At 36.5% G+C, this 24,811-nt stretch overlaps 3 protein-coding genes across 3 annotated transcripts in view; all 3 read left to right on the plus strand.

The window, feature by feature from the left end:
• LOC125240515 (titin homolog) overlaps window positions 1–24,811 on the plus strand; it is a 163,809-nt gene that overhangs the window by 95,522 nt on the left and 43,476 nt on the right. Inside the window, 13 exon segments of the mRNA XM_048148407.1 lie at window positions 3,145–3,154; window positions 5,624–9,104; window positions 12,152–12,385; window positions 12,536–12,871; window positions 13,136–13,251; window positions 13,717–14,827; window positions 14,983–16,166; window positions 16,253–16,432; window positions 16,907–17,761; window positions 17,764–19,744; window positions 19,909–20,157; window positions 20,577–21,050; window positions 22,431–22,603. Of these exon segments, the coding sequence (XP_048004364.1) occupies window positions 3,145–3,154; window positions 5,624–9,104; window positions 12,152–12,385; window positions 12,536–12,871; window positions 13,136–13,251; window positions 13,717–14,827; window positions 14,983–16,166; window positions 16,253–16,432; window positions 16,907–17,761; window positions 17,764–19,744; window positions 19,909–20,157; window positions 20,577–21,050; window positions 22,431–22,603 (10,384 nt within the window).
• LOC125241088 (mediator of DNA damage checkpoint protein 1-like) lies at window positions 4,873–12,379 on the plus strand. The gene is made up of 2 exons (XM_048149403.1): window positions 4,873–9,104; window positions 12,039–12,379. Exons 1-2 carry the CDS (start codon window positions 5,003–5,005, stop codon window positions 12,146–12,148), a joined length of 4,212 nt encoding a protein of 1,403 aa, XP_048005360.1. The 5' UTR covers window positions 4,873–5,002; the 3' UTR covers window positions 12,149–12,379.
• On the plus strand, window positions 14,880–16,263 carry LOC125241089 (golgin subfamily A member 6-like protein 22). Its single transcript, XM_048149404.1, has one exon. It carries the CDS (start codon window positions 15,006–15,008, stop codon window positions 16,239–16,241), a length of 1,236 nt encoding a protein of 411 aa, XP_048005361.1. The 5' UTR covers window positions 14,880–15,005; the 3' UTR covers window positions 16,242–16,263.

Below are 24,811 nucleotides of genomic sequence, written 5' to 3' on the forward strand. Positions count from 1 at the left end.
AGCCGATTTCCGATATAAAAGCTATTTCCACATCTGTAGAAGGAGGAGACGAGAAAGTAATAGCTTCTAAAGTTGGCGAAATTTCAGAGGTTGCTCTTGATGAAGTACACGATATGGAAACTAAAGAAGTAGAAAAGACACGAACTGTTGCGCCTGTAGAAGTAACTGTAGTTGCTCTCGAGAAACCTGATTTAATAGAAGCCCGTGAAGTTGATTCAAGAATTTCGCCAGAACTCCAAGTTTTGAAAGCAACGGAAGAAACCATTGGAGATCTCGATACAACTACTGTTGAAGATAGTCAAGCGCTTGCAACGTCCATAGGTAATATTGTCGTAACTAACTTGAGTATATGTTTTGTGACTAATTTTACCTTCATTATAAGTACAAATATATTTTTAAAATTCCAACAAATTTATGAAAACGGTACACACGCTAGTATACTAGTAGTACGCTACTAAAAAAAATATAAATTTTGCTTAAAAAGTTTGAGGAAGGACTATATTCGCCCCAGAAGTAAATAATATACTGTATATTCCGACATTTTACTATGCAATTGTGATATAAGCCACAAATATTATTCTTATTTCATTAACCGCTTTCAGAGAAACTAGTTACACACTTAGACGATTTCATTACTGAAAATTATAAAACTAGCGATGTGATCGTCATAAATAAAGAATTAGAAGAATCATTATCACTGGCCAAATCATTGGAACAAGATCTAAAAGACACGAATAATATGGAAGTTGCCAAAAAAATAGACGAACAACAAATCAAGCTATCCCATGAACTAAAAGAAGCTTTAGACCGAATAGAAGTTAATGCTCTTGAAAACTGTGGAGATGTAATGAATAAAGAAGATGTAATTAAAAAAGTTGCTGAAGTTACTGAGGTCTTAAAATCTGACTTGGAAGATATTATTAAAATCTCACAAGCGACCATACAAGATACTGAGTCAAATGCAAACGTTCAAGAGGTGTCTCATACTGAAGAAGTAATTAAAACATGTAATGAATCTGTTACTGAGAGCACAGCTGTCGGCGAAACCGTTAGAGAAAATAATGATTTAGATAAAAATATATTAAAACTGATAGTTGACACTGACAAGCCTAATGTAGATGCTTGTGAAAGCAAAATTGTGACTGAAGATTTAACGGAAAAGCCAGAAGATTGCCAAAGCAATGGTAATGTAGACAAAATGTTAGATATTCAGGCAGCTGAATCAAGAAACGAAATCGATAAAGATTTAACGCCCAAAGAAATAGTGTCACCTAATATCGGTAAATTGTCTTGTATATTTGGTCATCGCGCTTTTAGAATTAGTTTTTATGCGTGCAAAGATGTATTGTTTGTGTAAATATTTTTTTGGTCAACATGACATCTATTTTTTAACTCGTTTATTAAAACACCCATCAAGCTGAAAGGAGACGCAATAAATGCGATAATCATCATTTACTAATCAATAACTAGGCATCCTTAATTATTTTGCGTGACGTTTGGTTGGAGGTTGCTGTGACCCATCAATATGAGTGAAGAGTTAAATAAGCTTTGCCAATTATTAACCATATTGAACATCACACTATTAAAAAAACATTTACTACAGAGACTTTCACGTGATTATCATTTTTACCATTGTTTTGTAAATTCATCAATGAGTTAGTAAAGTTTTGTTACATATATTGGAATTTATATTACACACAATTATTTTCAGAAACATTTATGGAACACATTAACGAATATGTATCTGAAAATGTATCAGATATTTTACATACATTATCAAATATAGTACAAAGCGAAGCGATGTCACAGTCCATAACAACAGCTAAAGAAGTACAGGAATGTTTTAATAATATTGAAAATACTCACGATTTCGACAAGAAAACCGTAGATAAAATTGTGCTTCTTGAAAAGCTACAAAACGCGTTACAAGTTATACAAGTATACACTAATGAAGCCACAGAAGATCTCAAGTTGAAACTTGGAGAGGGATTTTCTGATTTGGCTAATTTAACAACACAACTCAGCGCTGATTTAGAATCAGTAGTATCTCAAGCTAAGTTAATTATACCTGAGACAACTACAGAAAGTTCTATCAAAACGCTTGCTGTTGATCAAAGTTCCGATGAAATTACATTCAAATGTGTTTCTGAAAATCAAGCAACTGAAGATCAGTCTGATAAGATAAATAAAACTGAACTACTGGAACAACTAATTTGTCAAGAACAACCTGATTCAGATCAACCTACATGTGACGCCACAAACATTCCGGAAACTATGCCTACTGCAAAAGAAGCTGAAAGCATAGACGAAGTAACGTCATTAGAATTATTAACAACATCAGTGGGTGAAGCAACAGAAAGGCTGGCAGCCATATTGACACAGTCAATTAGGGACGAAGAACTGCAAAAACTTCAAGATCTAAACGAAAGTCAGAAATCTGAAGTCGTAGAATGTGTAAATGAGACAAATCTTAGTGTGATTACCGATGAAGTTCAAGCAAGTGTAACTACCGCACAAAAAGCGGAGGATGATAAAAGCGATAAAACGGAGGTTGAAGTGAAAATGCCAATTGGTAAATGGTTTTTCGTGGCATCGTCATTCTTAACGTACTAAAGAATTCACAGTGTTTGAGTTTTTTTGAAGCATCTAAAATTTTACAGACTTACAAATCTCATGAACTCATTGCTTAGACAAAGCAGCTTTATAAAGTCGCATGCAACCTTTTTTTTTACTACTTCTATTTAGAACAAAATTTAGGCGACGAGGGATCTACTGGACTGGGGGCTATCTTACACTGCAGTGCCTACATTATATGTTATAAGACAAAATAGCATTACTCTATAGCTTGTGTGGAGGACGAGCGCCCGACGGCGGCGGTCGAGCAACTGCCGCGTTGCATCCTCGCATCGCATTGCAACGTCTGTCATCGATAGTTCATTGCACCGCATCGCTTTCCCAATGACGCTGTAGCGTGCCCGTCGTTCACACAAGCCAAGCCACGGCGTTAATCATTGTAGTGTTTTATATTATTTTATTCCTTACATCACCAATATCAAACATTACTTATCATATTTTATGCGCAATGATTTAGTGATTATGTTGAGTCCAATTATCTTTAATTAAAATATTTGGTTATAATTTCAGAAACACTTTTGCAACACCTCAATGAATACACAACCGAAATCACACACACACTAAAATCTATACAACTCGATACTGAAATCGTCGATGAGTCGTTACATTCAGCATATGATTTAATAATGATTATTTCGGATATCGATGCTGTTGAAGAAGAGCATGGTAAAAATTCTGAACTGACTGACATAGAAGCTAGTCAAGATATACAAGTTCCTACTGTAGCAGAACATGCTGATGTAGACAGTGAAAATATAATAACTGTTACAAATTTAGATATCCAGAAAGACCAAACAGATGTATTAGAGCAAACAAAAGGTATAGCACCTAAAAATACTGCAGAGATACAAAAAGTAGCCTCTAAACTTCAAACAGCTCTGACTGTTATCGAAACACATTTATTACAAAATATGGCAGAAAATCCTGATTTAACAAAATTAAGTGCGGTCGTAACAAATTTAAAATCAGATTTAGATATACTTGAAAGTACGTCTACTACAAAAGACCAATTTGATGAAAATACTATTACAGTAAAGAATATTGAAAAAGCACCAGAACTACTATTAGAAGTGAATATCAATTTAGAGAAAAGTCCAACAACTGAAGTTAAGGAAACGGAGACTGGTCTTTCTATTGATTTGAATAAAAAGGACAAAACGATATCTGAAATTAACGTGCAAGAATGCATTAGTATTGCAACTGATGATAAGACTGAAACCAAAGCATTAGAAGATAGAAACATAGAAATTTGTAAAGAAGAAGTAACGAAGGTTAATATAGAATCAGATTCTGCAGAAGATTTATTCGAAGACGCCATTGTCACAGAAAGTCTACTGGAATCAATTATAAAAAACAAAGATATTACTATTGAAACACCTGTGACATTAGACACAACTTCAGATTTATTTGAAGATGCGATTTCCATAGAGTCGCCAAAAGTGTCGGAAAGTTCAGGTAAAAAAAATGAGGTTATAATTGAAACTCCCACTATTTTGGAATCAACTACAGAAGTAGAATACATGGTTGCCGAAAATGTGTTGCCAAGTGTGTCACAAATTCCAAACCAAACAGAACAAATTATTACTGAAACAGTTACAACTTTAGAAACGGTCACTGACAACGAAGTTTTGGATGTCTCTACAAAAGTTCTAGAGCCTTCGATTGAAACAAGTGCTTTGATTTCAAGCCCAACTATTTTGGAAATTTCAACTAATATTTTAGAAAAAGTTACAGCTGTAACACCGACAGACACAGAAACTGCAAACGACCAAGCTGAGGCTAAATCTAATATAGTAACGGAAGAGCTTTCAGTATCGGTAGTGACTGAGCAACTTGCAGAAGAAGCTCTTAGTAATTTAGCAACCAATTCTAATGTTGAAAAAGAAGAGAAATTAGCAAATTTGGCTACCTTGGAAACTGTTAACGTCGCAGTTACAGAAACACCTGTTATACTAGAAACTGCTAAGGATATTCCCGAAAAAGTTAATTTGGAAGAGTCAGCAGTAACAGAGGACTCTTTCAATAAAGACGAAGTTTTGGTCGAATTGCCCGACGTTATCCAAACTGCTGCTAATTTGGAGTTACAAGAAGAAATAAATACATGTGAAATTTCCGAAATCACCACAGAATTAGAACCTACAATTATAACAGAACAGGATCAGTTATTTAAAAACTCTGAAGCGCTAGTTATAGAAACCCAGATATATTAGAAACTTCTAATGCACTTGAAGATGAAGTTGTACAAGACATACCTGTAACCATAGAACCAAATAGAGAAACAGAACCAATCTCTGTGGAAACGGTTAGTCTGTTACAATCGACTAATGAATTAGTCAAAACAGAAGTAACTGCAGAGCTTGTTTCTGATATGGAACAGTCAGCAACAACATTACTTGATTCAGAAAACAAGGCAACAGAACTAAGAATTGAAAAAAATACCATTTCAGAGCCACTGACAGTGGAACTTACTACGGTACCAGCTATGGATACAGGTGATGTCATAATAACAGAAACGGCTATTTTAGAAACATCAAAAGAAATAACTGACAACATCCCATTGATAGAAAATGTCAATGTTACCGAAAGCACAACGGCAGATTCAGCTGCAATAATTACAGAGCAAACTATAGTAGACACAACTATTGTATTAGAATCCTTAAGTGATTTGGAAAAAAACATTGTCACTGAAAAAACTGATGTAGTTGAAGTAAGCAGTGATTTAAACGAAATTGCTATCAATGAAACTCCAACACATTTGGGTGCACAAGAACCTACAATGGAAACTGCAATGGATATAGACAAAGCGATTGTAACGGAAACAGGTGCTTTTGCATTAGCACATGAATTATTAGATATCACAGAAAATAGAACAGTTACAGCACAGGCAATTGTAGATACACCTACTGTATTACAATCTGTAAGTTATTTGGAAAAAATGGATGTCACTGAAATTACTAATACTATTGAAGCAATAAAAGATTTGAATCAGTCTACTGGCGAAGAAACTCCTACCAAGGCACAATTAGATCTTGTAGAACCTATTACAGAATCTACTATGCATACAGATATACAGGAAACAGCTGTTTTAGAAACAACAAATGATTTAGTGGGTGACACGTCGTCAAAAGCTGTGCTCAATATCACAGAAAGCCAAATAATTACAGAGCAAGTTACAGTAGATACCACTACTGCATTAAAGTCTGTGACTGACTTAGACAATATAGAAGTGGTTCAGACTACTGTATCTATTGATAAAAGCGCTGATTCAAATCAAGCTACTGCTACAGAAACTCTGACATCTGTTGTACCAGAACCGAGCAAGGAAACTACTATAGATACTGATAAAGTAAACGTAACTGATAAAATTTTAGCTTTAGAAACAACAAATGAATTGGAAGATGTATCATTGAAGATGCATAATATCGCAGAAAATATCGAAATCACAGATCAGACAGTAATTGGTGAAACACCGACAATATTAGAATCTGTGGATGACATGAAAAAATTAGAAATCACTGAAACAGCTGATATTATTGAAGCAAACATTGATTTGAATCATGCTACTATAGAAACTCCGACTATGGTACTAGATGTAGTAGAACCTAGTGTGGAGACTACTATGGATACAGAGAAAATAATTCTTACGGAAACAGCTGCGCTAGAAACAACTTATGATTTAGTAGATGGCATGTCATTGATAGAGAAACACAATGCCACTGTAATCGATACACCTATAATTACAGAACAATCTATTGTAGATACACCTACTGCATTCGAATCTGTAACTGATTTGGAAAATATGAGTGTTCTTGAAACAAATCCTGATGCAGTTAAAGTGACTACTGACTTGGCTCAGGCTACTATAATAGAAACTTCCACCATGGTAGATAAAGTTGATGAAAAAGTAATAAGTGATGACGAATTGTCTAATGTCAAACAGACTGTTACGGACCTAATTCAAGAAGCTGTCGAGAAAGCACTCGAAGTTGTGGAAACAGCAACAGATCTACAAGAAATAACTTCAGCCTTAGACACGCCAATTTTGACGGACACGGATGGTAAAGCAGAACCAGTTTTAGCCATGTCGGCTCCCGTTTTACAATCTCCTTTATCAACCGACGAAGCAGTGACAGAGATTTCAGAAATCTTGGCAGCTACTACCGATTTGTTAGAAAACGTGGATTTAGTTGAATATAACAATGTCACTGAAGAAACTATTAATAAGGAACAAATCATAGTAGAGTCACCCACTATTTTACAATCAGCTGCTGAAATGGAAAACAAAGTTACGTTTGAACAACCCAATGTAGTAGAAACACCACAAGATTTGATAGAAAAAGTCGCTATTCATGAGGCTCATACTATGTCAGATTCTGTCATAGATACTGAATTAACAAATGAAAATGTATCTGATATTAAGGAAAGTGTTACTGATTTGATAAAAGAAGCTGTTGATCAGGCATGCCATATTACAGAATCGCCAGTGGAAGTACAAGAACAAGTTTCTGAAGCGTCATCATTAGAAATAGGCTCCACATCTGTTTTGAAATCTCCTACAGAGTCGGATCATATTGTTACACCCGAAACTGTGGATGCGTTAGAAACTACTGCGAATCTGTTAGAAAATGTGACTGAAGTCGAACCAGTCACTCTTGCAGCAAGCAATATACATGAACAACAGATTGTTATTGAATCACCCACTATTTTACAATCAGTTGCAGAAATGGAAAAAGAAGTGACGTTCGAACAACCCGATGTTGTAGAATTACCACATGAATTGATAGAAAAAGTCACTGTACATGAGACTCCTACTATATCAGACGCTGTCATTGATACTGAACTAACAGATGAAAATATATCTGATATTAAGGAATATGTTACTGATTTCATACAAGAAGCTGTTGATCAGGCATGCCATATTACAGAATCACCAATGGAAGTACATGAACAAGTTTCTGAAGCGTCACCAGTAGAAATAGACTCTACATCCGTTTTGAAATCTCCTATAGAGTCGGAGCATATCGTTACACCCGAAACTGTGGATGCGTTAGAAACTACTGCGAATCTGTTAGAAAATGTGACTGAAGTCGAACCAGTCACTCTTGCAGCAAGCAATATAAATGAACAACAGATTGTTATTGAATCACCCACTATTTTACAATCAGTTGCAGAAATGGAAAAAGAAGTGACGTTCGAACAACCCGATGTTGTAGAATTACCACATGAATTGATAGAAAAAGTCACTGTACATGAGACTCCTACTATATCAGACGCTGTCATTGATACTGAACTAACAGATGAAAATATATCTAATATTAAGGAATATGTTACTGATTTCATACAAGAAGCTGTTGATCAGGAACGCCATATTACAGAATCACCAATGGAAGTACATGAACAAGTTTCTGAAGCGTCACCAGTAGAAATAGACTCTACATCCGTTTTGAAATCTCCTATAGAGTCGGAGCATATCGTTACACCCGAAACTGTGGATGTGTTAGAAACTACTGCGAATCTGTTAGAAAATGTGACTGAAGTCGAACCAGTCACTCTTGCAGCAAGCAATATACATGAACAACAGATTGTTATTGAATCACCCACTATTTTACAATCAGTTGTAGAAATGGAAAAAGAAGTGACGTTCGAACAACCTGTTGTTGAAGAATTACCACATGAATTGATAGAAAAAGTCACTGTACATGAGACTCCTACTATATCAGACGCTGTCATTGATACTGAACTAACAAATGAAAATATATCTGATATTAAGGAATGTGTTACTGATTTGATACAAGAAGCAGTCGAACAAGCAGGCCATATTATAGAATCACCAACAGTAGTACAAGAAAAAGTTTCTGAAGCGTCACCGGTAGAAATAGAATCCATATCTGTTTTGAAATCTAGTACAGAGTCGGAGCATGTTGTTACACCCGAAACTGTAGATGTGTTAGAAAGTACTGTAAGTTTGTTAGAAAATGTGACTGACGTCGAACCACTCACTCTTACAGCAAACAATATAAACGAGGAACAAATTATCATTGAATCACCGACTGTATTACAATCCACGACTGATATAGATAAAATGGGTGATATAGAAGCATCTAACGCCACAATAACGTCAATAAATACATTGGACAACGCGTCTGTTGTACTCGTAGAATCAGTATCTATTTTAGAGCCTACCGCTGAACAATTAGTGATAGATGCATCTATCCAGGCTACTGCAGTGGTCACAGAGGAAGGTTTTGATAAGCAACAAGCTGACAGTGATTCTTCAATTATTGTTCATGACAGCTCGAATTTAGATAAAGATAGCGCAGCTCCGGCGGAACCTAAGAAAGACAAATTTGAATCAGTAGCTTCACCACAAACGACAGATACTTTGAAAACCGCCGATTTTGAACAGGAATTAGATATACCAGTAGAAATTATTGAAATCCGGCCAGAAGAGGGTATCAAAAAACCAATTGGTAATATATTTCAAAAGTCAGCTTTGCTAAAAATTAACAAAAACGTCAATGTTGTATGTAAAAACAATCAGCTTATTTTGGTTTTGGAAACAAAAGGCACGTCAAGTTACAGGTGAAATAATTACCTATATTTAAATTAATATTTTTATAAAATCACATTTCCAAAGCCAAATGTTAACATTTTAATTATGTGGTAATAGTATCAAAATTCTAAATTAACACCAAAATGATGTATAAATTAACATTTTACAGGCACTATCGTAATTTGATGTACTCGTATTAACCAATAACAACGAAATACAATAATATGTTGACTGTATGTAGTTGCATATCTCATCAAAGCAAAGGACCAACTTTCGTGACGGATCACGCGTAAACTATAAGTGCTAGAACCAAAGTGTTAATGAATGATTTGTAGTAAATTTATTAAGGATTACTCACGCGCTTTTTCATCTTCATGTATTCTAAAAAATGTATTTTTACATTTAAAATATTTGAGCAATTTTGTTGCTGCAGTAATTAAAACCTATTAACTATATACCCGTATCTTTCATACTGTAAATTTACTGTAAAAAATCAAACTAAGTCATGTCCCTCAATTTATTAAACACTCGCTTTTGCTCGCGGTTTCACTCGCGTTAGAAAGAGACAAAAGGTAGCCTATGTCACTCTCCATCCTTTCAACTATATCCACTTAAAAAATTACGTCAATTCGTAGCTCCGTTTTGCCGTGAAAGACGGACAAACATACAGACACACACACTTTCCTATTTATAATATGGATTAATGAATTACTAAATCATCGTTTAAATACATTTATATCAATTTTACTAGGCAAAAAGAAAATAATTTGCACTCTAATGTTGTGGATAATTGCCTGCATTACACAGTTTTAGGCAAAACGTTTTAAAAACACAACTCTCTCATTTGCGTCACGCAGCCGTGTTTAAAATAAATTCAAAATAAAGGCTGACTGTCACATAAAAATGTAAAGTTTCTAAAATAAATGTGTGTATGGCCAAATGTAAAGGCCATACACACTTCCTCTTAATCACTTATCCGTATTGACCTTACGTTCATAGATATCACACATTCATGACACATTATACTATTATCAACATCCTCACACCACATGACCATACTAAACAATTTTGTAACAGAAACAGTTAAAGAATCCAGAAATGTGAATAAAAGACTCACGGAGGAAATGGCACATGGTTCAGACTAGAGATGGGCCGAATATTCGGTAAATATTCGGTATTCTATTCGGCATATTCGGCAAGTTTTTCAATGTTCGTATTCGGCCGAATAATTCGGTTGCATTGCCGAATATTTACCGAATAAACAAAGTAAATAACTAATGAAGATCTTACGTATTCCAATGCATAATAAGCTCCTATTTTAGTAGGTTTTTAAGGAACTGCTAAAAAGAGAGAAACCTATACGTCAAAATATTAATATTAATTGATTTGTAAAAAAGTTAAAAAACCGAAGTTTAAGAGTTGAGAATCCACTAAATCATAAAAACTTAGTTCTAGTAACAAATGTAACCATTATCATACATTTAATAGTTTAAATGAACGTCCCCTTTAAAAATATGGCGTAACCGAATATTCGGCCGAATGTTCTGTTCGGTAAGAGATGAACCGACTGTTCGGCCGAATATTCGTATTCGGCAAAGTCCATATTCGGCCCATCTCTAGTTCAGACAGTGTCAGTACGTCTTGTAGTCATTGAGACTAACTGAAATAGCTTAAACACGTTCGTACGTTTCCGTAAAAATACGAAGGAAATTCTTTTCGCACTACACCTGTACTCGTATTTATTATTGCATTGTGTTCTCTCTTAATACATACTTTTCAGTACAGATGGCGTTTTATTTACGCACTAGTGCGAGAAGTGGTTCATTATATGCCAGGTCGAAACTTCGGAGGCTCATCTGTACTGAAAAACGTCGTACGATACACGTGCGAAAAGGAAATACGTAACTCGTGTCGATTTAAAACACGACCGAAGGGTGTTTTAATTTACCGCCACTCGTTTCGAACTTCCTTTTTTACGCACTTGTATCGTAATGTACTATTTTCAGCTTTATACCTTCGCTGTATGGACTTCTAGTTTATGAAATTTAATTCATAGCTGCATGTGTAAATAACAAATTTTCATGTTTTTGCTCTCCAACAATTGGAATCAGCTGCATACCAAAGAGGATCAAGTATTATAGAGAGTTACTGTCAAAGTAAAATATGTAATCACATTGCTTAGACTGCCATCTCTCGACACAAGCTTAAAACTTTTAAACCTTAGGTTTGACAATTTGGCCCATATTCTTAGGCCCATATTCCATATGTTTTAAAATGTCAAATATTAATATTAGCGCCAACTAGCCGAGCGTCCCCCAAAGGTGTACCATTTCCTATATAGTTCTGAGGTACGTATTTTTCTTAGACTGTAGCTCTCTATACCGAGATGTCTTTGTGCATACTTAAGGTATTCTTTTTGAGGTAAGTTGTATCGCAGTAGAATTTACACTTTTTGTTTAAGAATCCATAACAAGTATTTATTTATACTAAGTTTAGAAACAAACCTAATAAGTAATCAACTTCACTAAACAGTAAATTATATTTTAATTTTCATAAAATGACAACTTATCTATTTTGCCGATAGTGATTACGAACGGATTATATTTGCATAGGTATATTTTCGCTATGACATGGAGTTCTTCAACAAGCAGATGTTTAGGGTTCTTAAAGCTCGGCATGTCAATGGGCAGCGATAATTGCTACCTACCAGGCAGCTCGTCTGCTCGTTTGCTGCCTATATCATTAAAAAGAACATAACTTTGAGACGTGAGACGTGGTGCTACAAAGTACTACTAATCTTGCACATTATTATTTTATGTTCCCCAAAATTATTCTGTTACTATTTTTACAGAAACGGCCACTCTTGTTCAACATATAGACGAGCTAACTTCAGCTTCTATTGCCGAAACCGTGGAGGTTCTATCGAAAGTTATTGATGTCACTGAACTTAAGAGTCAATAGCAGTCGCGAATGAATTAAAGGATAGCTTCACTGAAGTAGAAAATGTTAGAACGGAAGAAGTTTCAAAAGAACAGGCCAAATTGGTTGAAAAACTTCAAGGAGCTTTAGAAGCTTTCCAAGCTATTGTCGTAGAAAATACCGAGAACATTGCTCAAAATTTGGATGTGAACGAATGGGCCAAAGTAAGCGAAGTTGTAACACATTTACAAGATGATTTGGCTAGAGCAACTATTACAGGTTAGTGAATATATTTTAAAGTTTTACTTTAGGCTTATTTCTCGCTGTTTTTGCTTATAAAGCTAAAGCATTTGCATAAAGCTATTAAAGTCTGGTTTAATAAAACAAATCAGCCATCAATTTTTATATTGCAAAAAAATGATTTTACAGAACCTACGACAGAAAAGGCAGGAGAATCAATGCACCACCTCGAAACTTTACTCCAAGAGGTCACTGACAAGATCGGGACCACGGAGCGATCTTCAGACGACACAGAATCATTGCGTGACAATCTCGACGAGATCCAAACCGTCATCATTAAGCTGAAGAGAGATTACGATGGTGCATCGAATGACACGCTCAATGAAACTCTAGAGGACTTAGAGTGCAGTGTGAGGAGTGTCCAGCTACAGATCACTGAGGATAGTCCACCGGAGCTGTTGCAAGAAGCTTGTGCGACATTACAATTGTTGGTCAACAACATGAGTGCTACTGAGGATATCACAGGTATTTAAAATGTTCTTTCACATTTCATGCATTGATATGCGATATCTTTTGTCTGTATATTAAGTTGATAAATCTCTATACCCTTAGTTACTTTACTATGTGTCATTTAGTATGTTATCTCGAATTTATATTACTATCGTTGATAATTATTAATAGACAATACACAAAACAGGTTTAGTAGTGCTTAACAGCTCTGTGACTTTCGGAATATTTCCCTGTGCATATTTTTTAAATATTAATTAATATTTTATTAACTTATAACAGGTACCGTAGTAAAGGAAGTCAAAACAGATAATTTACTAGAAAAATGTTCTGACGAAACTGAGGCAACAGTAAAGATACTAAATATTGCAATAGAAAATAAAGGAGACATATCAAAGGTAATGGAAAACCTTAATATTCTCAGAGATATCATGCAACTTCTCAGAAAGAATTTCCTGAAAGACGAAGATACTTTAATTGACAAAGGCGTTGAAGTCATACAAAGTTTGGATCAGGTAGAAGAGAAAGTGTTTGCATTGGAAAAAGATATAGTTGATATACCAGATGTGGTAAAAGAAAGTATACTTAATGCTGTACATTCTGTATATGGCAGTATCTCTAACATGAGGAGTACTGTTCAAAGTATACAGAAGAGATACATGCATGACAACTATGGGAAACCATCTGAAAAGATACTGAAATCAATAAAGAATATCCAAAATAAGAACTATAAGAACTTATCGAAGTCTCTTCGAAAAGTCCTTAATCATTTTGAAGACATAAAGTTTTATATTAACTTGGACAAAACTGCAAGATTACCGAGTGACGCTGCATTTACAAAAATAATTCTAAATGAATTACAGTTGACTATTAATGAAACTATCAAACCACATTCCAAATCCAGCCCAGAGGTTGCAAGAACATACTTAGCAGCCGTTAAAGGCATAAAATCCAATCTTGATAAGATAGAGTCTTTGACTACTTTAGAAGTAAAACAAAAAATACCAATTTTCAAACAAATTGCATCACTTTTACTAAAAATGACTAATGAGATCGCAAAACTGCCTGAAGCAGAAAGTATTGTTTTAGAAGACAGCACAGAGAATAATCTTGATATTGAAACACATGAAAAAGTTGAAGAAGTAAAATCAAGCGAGCTAGAAGACAAGAAGTTGGCTGAAATTGAACAGTTAGCGGAAAGTTCTACAGTAGAAACAAAGGTTGCGGAAAAACAAGTAGATCATTCCACTACAAGAAATGAATCAGAAATAGTAGTAAGTGAAACTGTTGACTCACGCAGTGAATCTAAAGTCACTGCTGAAATAGTCGATGAGGCAAAACCTGCTACAGAAATTGAAACAGATGAAATGACTGCGGAGGAAAGTATCAAAGATAGTCTTGAAGAGGTGTCAAAAGAAAAAGTACAAGAAGATACTTCATCTTTGGCAAGTAAAGGCGAAGAACCTCAAATGGCAGATTTATCTGTCAAAAAACAGTCTCCGGTACTTGAGCCTCAGCCAAGCACATCAAAACAAGTAGACGTGGAATCAGAATTATCAATTGGCAACGAAGAACCAATTCAACAAGCAGAACTTTCAGCAAGTATTCAACAAAGTAGTGTTGTGGATGCAGACATAGCAAAAGACCTTACGGCGGAGACTGCAAAGGACGATGATAAGAGCCACAAAGAAGATAAAAATTTAGATGTGCTAGATAAGAGCCAAGATGAACAGAAAACAGAACAAAAACCAGCAACTTCTAAAAAGATCAAAAGCTTAAAGCCCAAGAAAGACGAAGAAACTCAAACAGACGATGAAGAAGAGGTTATGAAAGAATTGACCAAGAGAGCCGAAGAGACAAAAGATCAAAAGTCAAAGATTGTTCAAGACGACCAAAAGTCTCTACTTGAAAAAGGACCTGATGTAGAGAAAAATATACCAAGAGAAACTGACGCTGTCGTGAAGAATGAACATGGTGATAAAAAAGACTTATCTCAAGACCAAATTCCAATACAAAAAAAAGAAGAGGTTTTAGACACGCCGCAGACTGAAAAAGAAGCTAAAGACAAAAATATAGAACTTGTTCAAGCCGAACACATAAAAGAAAATAAGGATGAACTATCAACTCAGAAAAAAAGGTAACGCAACAAAGTATGCAAGCACAACAAGAAATAGAAGCTGTGAGTGAGGTAAAGGAAATGTCAGAAATTGATGTTGTTAATCAAGAAGAAAAACAAAAATCAGAGCAATTAGAAGAGAATATTCAACAAGTAGAGTTTGTTGAAGAAATTTCCAAAATAGAAACGAAAGAAGACTTGAAAGTAGAAGAAAAGAAAACTCTGCCTGAAGAAAATAATGTAGAGGTGAAGAGTGAAGAAAGTAAAGGGGATGACACTAAACTTAAAGACGCAAGAGGAGTGACGATTGAGGGGCAAGAAATTGACAAGGCTGAGCTGGACAAAAAACAAGAGGAAAAAGAAGCAAAATCGAAACAAATAGAAGAAGCAAAGGAGGATCTACTACAGAAACAGGAAGAAGAAAAAGAAGCTAAACTTAAGGCAAAACAAGAAAAGAAAGAAGCTAAGCTTAAAAAGATACAAGAAGATAAAGAAGCGAAGCTCAAAAAAGAACAGGAAGAACAAGATGCTAAACTCAAACAGGAACAAGAAGACAATGCGGCACAACTCAAGAAAGAGCAAGATGCAAAGCTAATTGCTGAAGAAGAAGAACAGAAGCAGGCCACACTGAAAGAACAAGAAACGGACTCAACAGCAAAGCAAGATCAAAATGATGCTCTGTTTCCAGAAGAACAAAAAGACAACAAAGATAGCCTTCACATTGCGCAAGAAAATATAGATGTTAAACTCGAACAGGAACAAGAGAGAGAAGAAAAGACTGAATTACGAAACCTTCACGAAGAACCAGAGCAACTAGGGAGATCAATAAAACAGGAGCAACAAGAATATGCAGCTGATCTTCACACGGAAGAGAAAAAAGAATCAGCAGAGGTCAAACTCAAAAATGATTCCGAAGACAAGATTAAAAATGAACAAAAAGTAAGTGAAATTACTGCACAGAAAGAAGAAGAGGAACAAAAAGAACCCAAAACACAAGAAGAGAAAACAGTGCATGAATTGACAAAAGCACAAGAAGAAAAAGATTCTTTAGCTAAAGCAGAAAATGAAACAAAAGCACCTGTCAAAAAAGACACGGAGGAACAAGAAACCGGGCTGAAACTAAAAGAAGAAGAAAGCGAGGCAGAACTCAAAAAAGAACAGAAAGATAAAGCTGAAATTGAACAAGAAACGAATGAAGTGATTGTTAAAAAGGAACAAGAGAAGCAAAAAGCCAAGCTTAAAGACAAGAAAGAACAAAGGAAACGGAAATAAAAGTGCAAGAGGAAGAAGATGCTCAGTCACAAAGAAAAGATCAAGAAAAGGAAGCTCCTAAGCACGAAATAATGAAGAACGAAAGTCAGCTCGAAGAAGTAAAAACTCAAGAATCTAGTAGTAAAGATACAAGGGTGGAAAGGGCTGACCTTAAGGAAGAACATACGACTAAAGTCGAAGAGAAAAAACAAGTAAGTTATGAAGTCAAACCATTCAAAGTTGGTAGCAATTTTGACTGCCTCGCCGGTGCAAATGTTACGTAAAATTTTGACGTAAATTAAGATTATGACGATAACTTAACCCTTTCAAAGGCGGTGGTAAAATTATTGTCAACTTGTTTTGGTAAGACTCTATTTTATTGCTATTTAATATTTTGAGCATTATGTAAATGAATCTACCAACATTGTAGGATTTGTAGGTGCAATCTCATATTTAACTTGATATCGAAACTATTGTTAACTAAATCACTCAACATTCGGCTCTCAATTCTAGTTTTTACTATTAAATAAAACTACACTAGCCTTACATAATAAAAAAGAAATCCATTTCGTTTATATATTTTTTTCATTGAAGCTAGAGAAAACATGGAGGTAGATAAAGTAGTCAATGTAACTAAAAATATTTTTTTTGAAGAACTGTATGTATCTTCAACTTTGTTTTCGTAGGAGGAGACAGAGGCTGACCTAGAGAAGGGCAAAACGGTTCAGGTGGATATAGAAAGCAAGGTTGAGAATCAAATTCAGAAAGACGGGTTGCTGCAAGAAAATCAGGAAGACATAGAACTTAAGTCAAAGCCAAAAGTAAAAATAGAGGGAGAACCTGAATTGCAATCACTGAACAAAGAGGAAGATAGTGCTTCTGAAATTGATCAAAAGAAAAAGGATAAATTGAAGCAAGAAGATAGAGAAGCACAGCTAAAGAAAGAGGAAAATGACGCTAAAGTAAGAGCCGAGGAAGATGAAAAACAGGCTAAGCTAAGAAAAGAACAAGAAGACAGTAGTATGAAATTGAAAAAAGAGGAAGAAGAGAAAGAGATTCAGGCTAAGGAAGACCAACAGGAAAGAGAAGCTCAACAAAAGAAAGAACGAGAGGACAGAGAAGCTCAAGAAAAGAAAGAACAACAGGAAAAAGAAGCACAACAAAGAAAAGAACAAGAAGAACAAGAAAAGAAACTGAAACAAATTCAAGAAGCCAAAGAAGCTTTGCTCAAAAAAGAAGAAGAAGAGAAGGCAGCAAAATTGAAAGCAAAACAAGAAAGAAAAGAAGCCAAGCTTAAAAAAATACAAGAAGAAAAGGAAACAAAGCTTAAAAAGGAACAAGAAGAAAAGAACGCTAAGCTCAAGGCTGAACAGGAAGAAAAAGATGCTAAGATTAAAGCTGAACAGGAAGAAAAATATGCTAAGCTTAAAGCTGAACAGGAAGAAAAAGATGCTATGCTCAAAGCTGAACAGGAAAAAAAAGAAGCAAAGCTTAAAATGGAACAAGAAAAAAAGATGCTAAGCTCAAAGCTGAACAGGAAGAAAAAGAAGCTCAGCTTAAGAAAAAACAAGAAGCGGAAGCAAAATTAAATGCTGAACAAGAAGAGAAAGAAGCTAAGCTCATGCAAGAACAAGACGAAAAAGAAGAAAAACTTAAGAAAGAACTAAAGGACAAAGAAGCTAAACAAAAGTTGGAAGAAGAGAAGAAAGAATCTTCTGTTAAAGCAGAACAAGAAGAGAAGGAGGCTAAGCTCAAAAAAGAACAGGCGGACAAGGATGCAAAACTCAAGTTGGAGGAACAAGAGAAAGAAAAAGATGCTGCTCTTAAGAAAAAACAACAAGAGAAGGACGCTAAAATAAAAGAGGAAAATGAAAAGAAAGAGGCCGCTGTTAAAAAAGAACAAGCAGAAAAAGATGCCAAAATTAAAGAGGAGGAAGAAAAGAAACAATCTGCTCTTAAAAAAGAACAAGACGAAAAAGAGGCTAAACTTAAGGCAGAACAAGAAGCTCTGATGAAAAAGGAGCAGGAATTAAAAGAAGCTAAACTTAAGAAAGAGCAGGAGAAAGAAGATGCAAAACAAAAGGAAAAACAAGAACGAAAGAAAGCGAAACTTGAAAAAATACAAAAAGATAAAGAAGCAAAGTTGAGGAAAGAACAGGAAGAGAAAGACGCTAAACTCAAGCAGGAACAAGATGAAAGAGACGCTGAAATTAAGAAAGAACAGGATGAAGCGGAAGCCCTACTTAAGGCTGAACAAGAACAGAAAAATAAAACGGTTATGAAAGATAAAGAGGAACTTCAAAAGGAGGAAACGAAAGCTGTAAAAGAAAAGATAAGTTCGGAGGAAGTAGAACCGAAAAAATCTGTTAAAAAGTCTGAAGCAGACAAATTGGAAGAAAAACGAACAGAACAGAAAAGAAACAAACTGGAAGAAGAACATTCGATTAAAATGGGTACTAAAACAGCACAAGATGATATCGACGAGAAATCTAAAATGGAAAAGGATAAAAAGAAAAGAAAACCTAGTACTTCCAAAGATGATGATAAACCTATGCTCTCGGACACTTATAAGATGGATGATATGTTGAAAAAAGGTGATAGCGATATCGACATTCAAAGGAAAAAACGTATTTCAATTGATACAGATAAAGGAGAGATTAGAACCAGAGACACTCGGCGAGAAAATGGGGATGCGTATAGAGAATCACACAGAGATGATATAACCTCACATAGAGAAAGGAAAGTAGAAAGTAGGGTCAAATCAGACTCCCATCAACAGAGACATGATGAAAAGCGTACATATGTGGATTACAGCGCCAAAGACATCTCGGAAACTCACTTACAATATCATAGAGACGATGAGAAACGTAGGTTTGTCGATCATAGTACTAGAGATTACACCTCCGAGTTTGCACGACCGTCTAACTATAGAGAGAAAACATATGAACCTGATAATTTCCATATCGATACTGTTGGTAAAGGAATCACAATTTACAAAGCGCAAACTTTAGTATTAGACGCAGAGTTGCGTTCTGGTGCACTTCCAGATTTAAGGTCATCCGTTCCGCGTACTGATTCACGAAGAAGTGAACCTACAGAGAGAAGGACTGACTTGAAACACAAAACCAAAGCTGTCAGTGAAGCAAGGAGCATTTTGTCAGAGAAACGCTCAAGCATGCCTCGAGATGTGAAGAGAAAACCCGTGTTTTCTACTTATTTAACTGACAGAACGGCCGTGGAAGGTTCCAGAGTGAAACTAACATGTAGTGTGCTTTCTTCGGCTGAACCTACTATCACTTGGTATAAAAATGGCGTGTTGATCGATAATAAACTAAAGTATAGAACTAAATTTGTGGATGGACTTGTTACTCTAGAAGTTTTGAACGCAGTGCCAGCGGATTCGGCAGAATATAACTGTACGGTGGAGAACGAAAATGGATCTGTTAGTAGTACAGCGACTTTGAAAGTGTATCCCAGTTTTGAGGCGTCACCGATACCACCGACATTCACAAGATCAATAAGAGGTAAGTAAGAATTTACTAGATGAAAAACTTCCTTGTTAATTAATAATGAATTGCAAATTTACATAAAATCGTTAACAAAGCAAATATACTTATGGGCTTTTCGAGATTTTTTTTTGAAAGTACTGTTCATGAAAACGTAGTTCTTCAACTTAATTGTTTTCCAGACACCTATCACCTCGCGGAGAACGAGCTGGTCCTTGAATGCCGGATCCGCGGCCAGCCTCTGCCGACCATAACTTGGCTGAAGGACGACCGACCAATCACCGACGAGCGCTACCAGGCCTACTACCTCGCTGATGGCGTCTGCCGGATAGCCATAAGCCACCCGGTCCCGGAGGATAGCGGGAAATACACCTGTAAGGCGGAGAACTCGGTCTGGTGCGATCAGATCACGCATGTCGTCAGTTTTACTGGTGAGTCTACCCCCCTTGGGGCCAATTTATACAGTTGCGAGAGTTCTGTTTAAGCAACCTCATAAGTCCGCAATGTACTTCGTAACTATAATCGCATGCAAGTTCGCTAGCTTTCTAAATATGCCTTTAGGGCCTTCTTATATTGGATCCGAATCCAGAAACCCCAATTGAAGGGACAATGAGCCAGCTGCTCTCTAGATAATATCTACTCAGTTCCTAGATTCGGATCCGGCTTGTGATAAATATTGTGACACAAAGAGACATACATACACAACAACAAAACAACCTTGCATCGTGAACAAATACGATATATCTTCATCACACAAATAGGAGTAGATATCATTACCAGGAACCAGGACCGTCATCTTCACGTTCAAGGTCTAACTTGGCCCGATCAGTAAAATATTGTTTGTTTTCAGGCAAAGAGACTCGTTTGAGCCCCAACATTCAAACCATCGAGCGCTCCCGTTTCACCCGCCAAGCCATGGAATCCCGTCGTCCCCACTTTACCAACGTCCTCACAGACTATAAAGTTGCTCGAGGTGGAACCATCGGCCTCCAAGTGGAAATCCGAGGTTGCCCGACCAGAGTCGAGTGGCTCCGAGAAGGGAAATCAGTCACCGACGTGTACAGAAACGCTAAGACTTACGTCGAACAAGGATTGTATACTTTAGCCTTATCAGACGTAACGGAAAAAGAATCGGGTCTTTACACGTGCAGGGCGTGGAGTATGCATGGCAATGTGGACATGAATGCAGCGATAACTGTGGTGCATCCTGAGTTGGATGGGAAGCCGGCTATAATTGTGGGGAGACCTGAGAAAGATGTGCTGATATCCGTGGGAGAGGATTTGAATATTTCGTTTAGGGTGCAAGGGGAACCGAAGCCTAAAGGTAAGTCAAAGCTCTCTATACTTAGTTACAACAGTTTAATTTAAAGTACCATAAACCTTCCAAATAAAGTCCAACAGTTTTCTACTATGATTTAATCATGGTTTAATGAATGACCTTATCAAACTCCAGCTTAGTCGAACGTTAGCCGATCATCCTTAAAAAATCTCTCCGCTATCGTGAAGGATCGCTTACAAACGCAGCTTTGCAGCTGGGCAAATTTCGACTGAGGGGCAAATGTAACTACTTAAGTCCATTTTTTCCATGTTTTAAAATGTTTGCATTATTAAATAGAGTGTCCACCGGTTACATATGGCAGGCATGTTCAGTGGATACATGTAGAACTCAACATCATAGTGTAATAATGAAAAAAAACCGGCCAAGAGCGTGTCGGGCCACGCTCAGTGTAGGGTTCCGTAGTTTTCCGTATTTTTCTCAAAAACTACTGAACCTATCAAGTTCAAAACAATTTTCCTAGAAAGTCTTTATAAAGTTCTACTTTTGTGATTTTTTTCATATTTTTTAAACATATGGTTCAAAAGTTAGAGGGGGGGGGGACGCACTTTTTTTTCCTTTAGGAGCGATTATTTCCGAAAATATAAATATTATCAAAAAACGATGTTAGCAAACCCTTATTCATTTTTAAATACCTATCCAACAATATATCACACGTTAGGGTTGGAATGAAAAAAAATTTCAGCCCCCACTTTACATGTAGGGGGAGTACCCTAATAAAATATTTTTTTCCATTTTTTATTTTTGCACTTTGTCGGCGTGATTCATATACATATTGGTACCAAATTTCAGCTTTCTAGTGCTAACGGTTACTGAGATTATCCGCGGACGGACGGACGGACGGACGGACGGACGGACGGACGGACGGACGGACGGACGGACAGACAGACATGGCGAAACTATAAGGGTTCCTTGTTGACTACGGAACCCTAAAAATGGATCAGTTACAATTACCCCCAGTCGAGATTTGCCCCGCTGTACCTTGTGTGATTTCACTGTAATAGGCACGAGTAACGCCGCGCGCCGTGGCTTGCGTGGGCGACGGTCGCGCGATGGTCGCGCGACGGCGATGCGACGCATACGAAATCAAACTTTATCGATATGGAAGTATGAGACGCGACGGCGACGGTCGCGCGACCGTCGCCCACGCAAGACACGGCGTAAAGCCTGCACAGAAATATTATGACTACGCGCCAAGTTGCGGAATTTCATTACACCTCTAGAACTATTTTTTCATACTAAACTGAATTGTCACCGCATACATGAGAATAGAGTCTGTTCAGAAAGAGAAGAGTCACAGCGCCCTCTTGACAATAGTCATTTAAGACATTTTTGGATGTAAATTCTAAACTATGTACTTGTTCGCAGTTGTCTTCATGAAAGGCACGCGCGACATTACGACCAGCCAGCGTGTCTGCAAGATGACTTCGGACGACTACGTCAAGTTTACAGTGAAGAGGTCCGTCATATCCGACGCGGGGACGTACTGCATACTGGCGAGGAACGCGTATGGGTGTGATCGCGCGTTCGTCACTGTTGTGGTAAGTACTAGCACTACAGAAATCAACCGTTTAGTCCTTACGCAGCTATGGGAACAAATCAAATTATTTTTAACAAATATTTTGATTTGTGTTTTTAAGTAGTCACACGAGGTACTGTAATTATATAAATTAAAAATCGAAATATGATGTCATATATTAAAGAAAAAATTACGGGCACCACCAGTGGCAAAGGCCGGATTCGACTCGCGTCTTTAGAGTTTGTTCCTTGTTTTGCATACGGTAGCGAAAATGCTACAAGTGTTATTAACTAGATTTATCGAAAAAAAAAATTGTCCATTAAGAACAACTCAGTCAAAAGATATTTCAAAAAATCTTTAAAATCGAGGTTCCGCTCTCGACTCTTTCCTCCTTCAAAACTTAATCAATCGGAACGAAATTTGAGAATCTGAATAAAAATGAAATAATCTATGTCGGACCGTTTGGCTTTTTTGGTTAATTGTTACCAATCTTAGTATCACACCTTTTTTTGCGCCACAATGAAAAAGGCCGTTTTTGGAAATTTTTGATTGGCTCTAGAGTCTTTAAAAAGCAGAATATCAAAAAAATCAAAACGGTCCGACACATTTAAAAATAATAACAATCTGTGTTGAAAAAATCATTGCTCTATCTTAAAAAACCAGGGAGGAAATAGTCGAGAGCGTTTATATGGAGAATTGACCCCTACCGTATCGTCTTAATACTTGCTAGTACCTACTTAATAATATTAGGACAACACACCTATGTAAGAGACGCGTTCCTATGTACACAGTCTAAGCGCGTCTAGGTGAACGCGTACCATGCTTGTATGAGTGAGATATGACAGGTCGACTGGTCGCATACTGGTCGTATACTGGTCTTTGTATGCTTCTCACATGTACGTATGTAATCATTTACACCGATGCTGACGAGTACTAGATATAGACTAAGAGCCTTCCTCATTTTCTCAAGGATGAAACTTTAGGATAATGTAGAGTTCGTATCGACGTTTAATATCTGCATATTAGCTAGTTCGGCCCGATGGCCATTTTTTCCTAAAAGGTTTAAAAAAAAACGTAACTTTTAGGAGACTTGTAAGTTTTCCTTACTTACCCTAATTTCTCAAGCTACGGCCAATGGAGGTGGTTAGGAAATGATATAAAATTATACAAAAATGAAAGTTTTTAAATATCACTGGCTATTAAAAATATTGCATAACATCATCCCCATACAAAAATAGCTCGTACAAAATAAATCTAAATAATTATGATCCTCGCCAAATTACACATGAAACTTAATCCTATATTTTTCTCCGTATTTAATGGAACGACTAGCACATGATATTACAAAACAGTGCGGCATATTCTTTTTGTAAACATATATTCTAAATATGCCGTACTACAACTGTTCCGACTAGCCGCCATTAGCGCACTGACAAGCTCCGTGGCACAATATTGAGGCCCCGCCTACCATGGCACAATATTCGTGGGGTAATTTTTGAGAGCTCTTTAGACATCTAGCTATATTAACAATCGCTGCCTTCATGTGACAAATTGGTGAGATGACATGACCGAACGAGATTCATACAGTATGTACTAGATTTAGCCTGCGGCTTCGCTCGCGCTAAATTCGAAAATTGTGAAATGCTCTATACATATAATCTTGGGAAGTGAGGGGTTAGAAAGAGACAACACTAGTACAGACACACACACTTTCCCATTTATAATATTAGTATGGATATGAGAATAGTTACAACTGGCCCCGTAGCCGAATGGCATTTCTCCGACTAGCCAAACGAAAGCGATACGCCGCTGGCTCTGTCGCGCGGCAATACGCAAGCGCGATAGATTCACATAGATATGATTTTTTGCAAGTTCAAAGGTTCTGACAATGCATTTTCCATTTTTGACAACCGGCTTCGTTTGATCCTGCCTGAAGTCGATAATCCTCTGTGATAAATACAGATATTTGTTATTTAGACAATAAAAATAGAATTACGAATGTTACATAATACAACCATAATTTTCAGATGGTAATTTAATTTTGTACTGTTTTTCTATCACTAATGAAGTGCCGACTAATCGGCCCTTTTTGCCGACTAGTCGCCGACTAATCGCCGACTACAAATGTGGCCGGATAGTCGGCTTTCCCGACTAGTCGGCGACTAGTCGGTACGGTACATCCCTAGTTACAACTGATATCGAAATTCGTTCGGTACCCATGTTATTGTAA

Source organism: Leguminivora glycinivorella, chromosome Z (assembly GCF_023078275.1).
Source record: "Leguminivora glycinivorella isolate SPB_JAAS2020 chromosome Z, LegGlyc_1.1, whole genome shotgun sequence".
NCBI lineage: Eukaryota > Metazoa > Arthropoda > Insecta > Lepidoptera > Tortricidae > Leguminivora > Leguminivora glycinivorella.

Excerpts from the sequence above, each read along its gene's own strand:
- LOC125241088 (XM_048149403.1), top strand. The coding sequence starts at position 5,003 with ATGGAACAGTCAGCAACAACATTACTTGATTCAGAAAACAAGGCAACA. Across the intron at positions 9,105-12,038 it reads GGGTATCAAAAAACCAATTG|AAACGGCCACTCTTGTTCAA; the intron begins GTAATATATTTC and ends CTATTTTTACAG.
- LOC125241089 (XM_048149404.1), top strand. The coding sequence starts at position 15,006 with ATGCAAGCACAACAAGAAATAGAAGCTGTGAGTGAGGTAAAGGAAATG.